This window comes from Lactuca sativa, chromosome 9 (assembly GCF_002870075.4).
Source record: "Lactuca sativa cultivar Salinas chromosome 9, Lsat_Salinas_v11, whole genome shotgun sequence".
Lineage (NCBI taxonomy): Eukaryota > Viridiplantae > Streptophyta > Magnoliopsida > Asterales > Asteraceae > Lactuca > Lactuca sativa.
Genome location: NC_056631.2, coordinates 31,806,724 through 31,813,405, shown reverse-complemented (window position 1 = coordinate 31,813,405; position 6,682 = coordinate 31,806,724). Strand labels below are relative to the sequence as shown.

The 6,682-nt window shown below is 34.4% G+C and overlaps 1 protein-coding gene across 1 annotated transcript; it reads right to left on the bottom strand.

Annotated features, from left to right (window-relative positions):
• Positions 1-1,939: 1,939 nt before the first annotated feature.
• LOC111878632 (cytochrome P450 93A3) lies at positions 1,940-3,787 on the bottom strand. The gene is made up of 2 exons (XM_023875142.3): positions 2,799-3,787; positions 1,940-2,709 (listed from the first exon to the last, which is right to left on the bottom strand). The coding sequence occupies exons 1-2, from the start codon at positions 3,702-3,704 to the stop codon at positions 2,083-2,085; spliced, it is 1,533 nt and encodes a 510-aa protein (XP_023730910.1). The 5' UTR covers positions 3,705-3,787; the 3' UTR covers positions 1,940-2,082.
• Positions 3,788-6,682: the final 2,895 nt, after the last annotated feature.

Here is a 6,682-nt window from a genome sequence, read left to right as displayed (position 1 = left end):
AATAAATAACTAATGAAAATTTTTTCATCAATTTAAATTTTGCTATAAAAAGTTACTATAACTTTTTCTATTATTTTAAATTTAAAAGGTATTTGATAGAAATTTATACATGTTTAGAAGTTGTCTTTACGAAACATAAAATTTTAATTTGAAAATCAGTTCATGCATCAGAATTTTATATAGTACACATCAAATTAAAAATCATTTTTATTAGCAACCACCAAATTAAAAGGGAGAAGACTGAAGAGAGGAGAGAGAACACGGGTCGTGTCCAAGGTGGGCCATGTAGCACTAGCCGCATTGCTTGGTGCGTGTACACCCCCTTAATTACTCAAATCGGGTTTCTTGTTTCAGTGTTACTTGAGCACAATAAATATACATATATCCAACTAACAACATCTAAATAAGGACGATTTTACTGATTCCAGATTAGCTCAATCTGAGCCGCACCAAAGATCATAAAAAAATGGAGAAATTAAATTACCTTTTATTTTTTATGACAAATCACTATTCAATTTAATTTTATTTTATATATTTTTAATATAACTTTAAGGGAGGAGGGAGTCGTTCTCTCTCAACCCACCGAACCTGCTGCCATATCAATTTTTATCTTTTTTTTTCTTTTTTCTTTCATCTTTTCCAACTCATAACACACCGAAATTCTATCTTTTTGAACTCATTCAACCCACTCAAATATAAAAATACAAAACAACTAAGATACAAGTTTTAAAACACAATGTACAAAAGAAAATAAAAAAGAGAAAGTAGAGAAAGATGATGAAGTGATTTAGTGAAACCAATCAACCCACTCATTGAAACGTGAATGGTACCGCCGCTAACTCTATTGCAAATTAAGATTTACATTTGATTGTTTTGTATTTTTTTCTTTTAATTAAGCGAGTTCAAAAAGATAGGTTTCTGTGTGTTGTGGGTTCGGAAAGATGAAGAAAAAGAAAAGAGAAAAAGTGATGTGACAGTGGGTTCAGTGGATTGGGAAAAAATGACTCCCTCTTCCCTAATGAGTTAATTAAAAAAATATGAAATAACAACCTTGTCGTAATTTTATTGGTATAAACATGTGCATAGGAATACTTGTCATAATTTTATATAAATAAACCTAAAACTATGGGGGTGTACAGAAAACAGTCAAACACCAAACTTAGTCGTAGTTATTGCTTTCTTGATTACAAAATAATATAACATGGAAAACGATAAAATCAAATTCATGTTTACATTGAAAAATTCATGCTGATTAAATAATTCCTAAATGTTTGTTCACTATATGCGTTATCCTAACCGGTATGTGCTTCAACCTAGATGACGATGACCAGGTTAAGGGTGTGTTTGGCAAAAATAGTTGTTAGTTGTAAACCGGTAGCGGGTAGCTTGTAGCGGGAAGCTGTAGCTTTTATTTGTTATATGAATGTTTGACAAAAATAGCTAGAAACTTTTAAAATATATAAAATTATATAAAATGACAATTGATTAAAAACAAATAAATATATTAATATATTTTTAAGGGTAATTATGAAAATTGATTTCAAAAGCTCAGAATCGTTTTATTAAACGCTACATGAAGTAGCTTTTAGAATTGGAGCGTTTTGTTAAAACTAAAAGCTAAACGCTCTTACTGTCAAACGAAGTTTTTTGTTTAAATTAGAATGTTTTATCAAAAGCTAGAAATTAGAAGCTCCAAAACGCTTCCCAAAACTTCCGTGCCAAACTCGTCCTAAGTTTTATCTATTTATTTTTGTTACTTTATAGACGCCAACTACTTTTAATTTCTGTCGCCGTCCATAAAGAAGTAAGGGAAATACTTTTCAATTAGTTAAGCCCTACTCGTCACTTTCCATTAATATCTCTTTGTCAAGTAATTAATACGACTTGTTATAATTAGATAATGTATCAAAATCTTAAAGATCAAGAGAACCAATAATCATCAGGCAGGAAACATAATCATTGAAATACATAATAACATGCTTTCGTTACACGTTTTGAACTCAGATTTTATGAGATAAAAATAAAAATAAAAAACATTAATCAAAGCAAACACCATTGACTACTGTACTTCGAAGTGACGTATTACACAGACAAATGGAGGGGATGAAGTCGTGCTACAGGAACACAAACCAAAGGGTTAGCTCTAGGAAGTGTTATCCCGATACCCTCTTCCATGTCAACACTAGTTAGATTCCCATCTTTTCCGGCTTTCCAATCGAAACACTGAATCATACAACCGAGAGTTACATACACCACCGACAACCCTAGCGATGTCCCTGGACACATCCTCCTCCCACTTCCAAATGGTAACAACTCAAAGTGTTGCCCTCTTACATCCAACTGTTTCTCTTCGAATCTTTCAGGCTTGAACTCGAGTGGGTTTTCCCAGTAGGCTGGGTCTCTACTGACGCTCCATATGTTGAAAAAGATTGTAGTGTTTGCCGGAATATGGTAACCTCCGATGGTGGAATCTTCTGTTGAGATTCTTTGAATCACTGGGGCTGTGGGATGAAGACGTAGTGATTCCTTCACGATTGCTTGAAGATAAGGAAGGTTTGGTATGTCTGATTCTTGTAAAAGTCTATCTTTTCCCACAACTTTCTCGATTTCTTCAACAGCTTTTTTCATTATGTGGGGATGGTTTACTAGTTCAGCCAAAGCCCACTCGGTAGTGATGGCAGAAGTGTCTGTTCCTGCACCAAATATATCCTGTAATGAAACACATATATATATGTTAGTAGATGCAAATATAGATATAACAAAGGTTGAAATATGATATGCTGATGTTAATTAATTACCAGAATGAAGGCTTTAATGTTGTCTCTGCTCAGCTTTATCTCCATGTTCTCATCTTCTGAGATGTCGAGTAAAAGGTCAAGCAAGTCCTTGACTTCTGCTTTCTCGTAATTCTGCTTTCTTGCCTCTTCACGTTTCTCCATGATCTTTTCTATCATCGCATCAAATCTTCCACGAATTTCCTTTGACCTTTTTCCAATTCCTTGTACATCTATATTCTTAAGGAACCATATATGATCTGAAAGGTTAAATGTAAACATGAGTTCGCCTATGTCGGTAACTATGTTCTTTATGTCCCCGGCATCGTCATCTTCGTCTGAACACCTCTTGCTCATCAGCATTCGTGATATAATATTGTTCGCCATCTTTATAAGCTCCCCTTCAAGTTCTACCGACTTCCCAACTTTGGCTTTCTCTGATAAAAATCTTAAAAAGCGATTGATTTCTTCGTTTCTGACTGGACGGAGGGAATCGAGTGTTTTAGCATTGAGGAGTTCTGAGACGACTATCTTCTTCAAGAACTTCCAGTAGGGTCCGTAAGTAGCAAAGATGAATCCACGGCCTCCGTAGGCAATATAATCCATGGATGAGTTATAGGGTCTATCTAAAAAGACATTATCATACGTTTTAAACAATTCTTTCCCTGTTTCTGGTGAACCAAAAACAACACTGGGTTTTGAACCCAGAAAGAGGCGAAAAACTGGCCCATATTTCAAAGAAAGCTTGTGGAAAGCTTGGTGGGGACTTGGACCAAGGAGGTGGAGATGCCCGATGATGGGAAGGGCAAATGGAGTCGGAGGAAGGCGAGATTTACCCTTCGCACTATTCGACTTGAATAACGCCCGTATAAAGATGGTGGTTATGGTACCTATGAGAAAGAGGATGAGGTAGCCTTGAACATCAGCCATGGTTCAAGTGAAGACTGAAGGAGAAGAAATGTGCTTAATTTGTAGAAACGGAAACCACTTTTTTGCAAGTTGCCAATAAAATAATAAAATATATTTGTATTAAACTTGATTATTATACCTTTCTAGGCATGGTCTGTCCAGCCATCATTATTGACAGTCGGAGGTTCATAGTCCACAACAACCTGAGACTATTTATTATTAATCCTCTCGATTATGGTTTTATTATGGAAAATCTTTGAAATTAGTAAACTAGAAATAGGGAAATCAGTAAAAAAAAAAACGTCCTTAAAGTCTGGGTTTATTAACTCAAAAGCTATTTCTATTTCTTTTTTAAATCCCAAAAAACCATAACACTTGCAAAATAATCATTGTTTACTGTATAGGATTTTTTTTGAAAATTTCAGACTTTTTTTGAAAATAAACAGTTAGAGATGTCTTCTTCCATAATATAGTTAAAATTTAACACTACTAGAAAAAAGGCTTTACTTGATATATGAATTACGACATACAACACTTTTTATGACAGACATAAAAGTGTGTCATAAAATTTATGTCAGATATTGTAAAATATCAATAATTTACGACAGACAAAAATATATGTCGTAATTTTATGTCATATTTTAAAGAGTAAATTAAAATGATTTTTATCCGTTAATACTATAAGGAAAAGTTAGTAATCGCAAACAATAATACAATGATGCTATGTCAACAAGTACATGAGTACTATATAGTATGAAAAAAAATTAAAGCAGATTTAAAGGGTGCGAGTTAAATATTAAAATCAATAAACCACTAGATTATTGCAACAAAACTAATTACAAAGCAGGGGGAGAAAAACCCGAACAATCGACCAATTTGAAAACGCTCCATTTTGGTGTGAGGAAAAAAAACAAAAAGATGAGTGTTTGGTAAAAAATTGTATTTTGGTGAAAACTAAAATAAATAAATAAATAAACTGAAGAATGGCCTTTCTAATCGATAGCTAGGTTAGCATATATAAAAAACGATGCATGGTAGAAAATCTAATATGCAAAAAGGAAGATTATGCATGATAATAGCTAGCAAAACAGCAAAATTTTAAATGAAATAAGTGTTTGGATGGTTTGTAAAAAAATTAAAAAAAAAAAAAAGACTTGAAGGACCGTTTCTATAACAAAAAAACTAAAAGAGTTGAAGTACCATTTCTACAACTTGGATGATTTATGAATAACAAAGAAGAATGCAGACCTATTTCAGTAATGTGGATTCTAATTTCAATAAAATGAGGCATTTTTTAAAGTATTACCTCCTTAGAGCATTACTTTTTGTTAATTTGTAGTATTAGGCTACAGTCGCCACCCCTCTCGCCAAAAACTCCCTACCAATATTTACACCATCTCCTATGAGTCGCTAAAGGACTCGACAGTGACGAGTTGTATTAGCGAGAAGAGAGAGAAGGAAAAGATTGATTGTGTTTGGTTGGGGTTGTTTCTATTTATTTATTATTTTTTTTCAAAACAAAACCTATTATATTTCTCTCACTACTACTCCTTACCTTTTTTAACATTGGCAATATAAAAACCTATGTGTCAATAAAAAAATCTTAAATGGGTCGCCTAAACCACATATCCAAATTCCACTAAATGGGTCAACCCTAAACCACATACCCTAATTATATGGATGAATCCTCCATTTACCCTGTCCAACAATTCGATGTCCTAATCAATCCCTATTTGATAGAGTTTCATAACCACATATCCACTGCTGCCAAATCTGATACTTTCAGTCGCCGGACAACAGTTGATGTTAAGTTTCCGACACCTGATTGTGTAACATTCTGTTTAAAATAAATAAAATAAAATAAAATTAAATTAAATAAAATGAATAAAATAAAATAGGTAAATAAAAATAATAAACTTTAAAACCCCGTGATGTATTTTATATTTTATTTTATTTTAACCCTAAATCCGTAATAATTTATTAGCTTTAGCCATAAGAAGTTAAATGGTATCATTTCCAGAATTTGGTGTCTATATTGTAATATTAGGACTTGAAATGTAAAAGATTTTGTGAAGCAAAGGTTGTTTAGTAATTATTGGATTTAAATTGTAAAGGAATTGTAGAGGCAGGGACCAATCTCGTTAAAATACATCCGAGTTTGGTAAAACATGGAATTGAACCCGTGATTCCTTACCCCTCCTATTTTTAGAGTGCAACACCCGAAAACCTTAACCCTACAACACTTTTTCAGCCGCCACCCTAATCCCGGCCATCCCAGTCGTCGCCGGCCTGCTGCTGTGAACAACTGTTGTCGCTACCTCCGTTCCTTGTTACACCAAACCGCCGAGCATCACGGCTACCTTTCCTTCCGATGAGAACGAGTGGCGACCGTGAGTGCGTCCGCTGCCACCATTCCTCCATCTTATTCTTCTTCTTTCTGTCGCCATCTACAACCACGACACGACAGTTGTCGGTGCTACTTCGACTGCCCCTCGCCTTGTTTCTGTCCTGCAGCAGCTAGCTGCCGCCACCACCGCTCGTACGACCCTCCCATCCTCTATCCACTACTCCAATCGTTGTACCACCCCGAAGAGGAAGAAACCAAAAGTTATATATCTAGCTTCATCGTAGATTTCACGCCATAACACACTTGTATCTGCATCTGTCTATGAGTCAGTTCAAAAAGATTTGGATTACACACAACACAAACACTCCAGTCTCCATTATGTGTAATAGTTTATGTGAATTGTTTAATTTAACAACACACATAATATGCATCTTCCTTAATGTGTGACCTAAAACATGATTTGAATTGAGTGTATGCTCTGAATATTCATGAATTTATTGAAATTTGGGTTAAATTATGTGTTGAAGGCAACAATGATTGCGACTTTTACGAGAATGACAGTTGAAGATTCAAAAAGGTTGCTTTCACCAGAATTCTACCCTTCTTGGGTTGCTTTCTCACAGAGACAGAAGTTGAGTGATACTTTTCTACC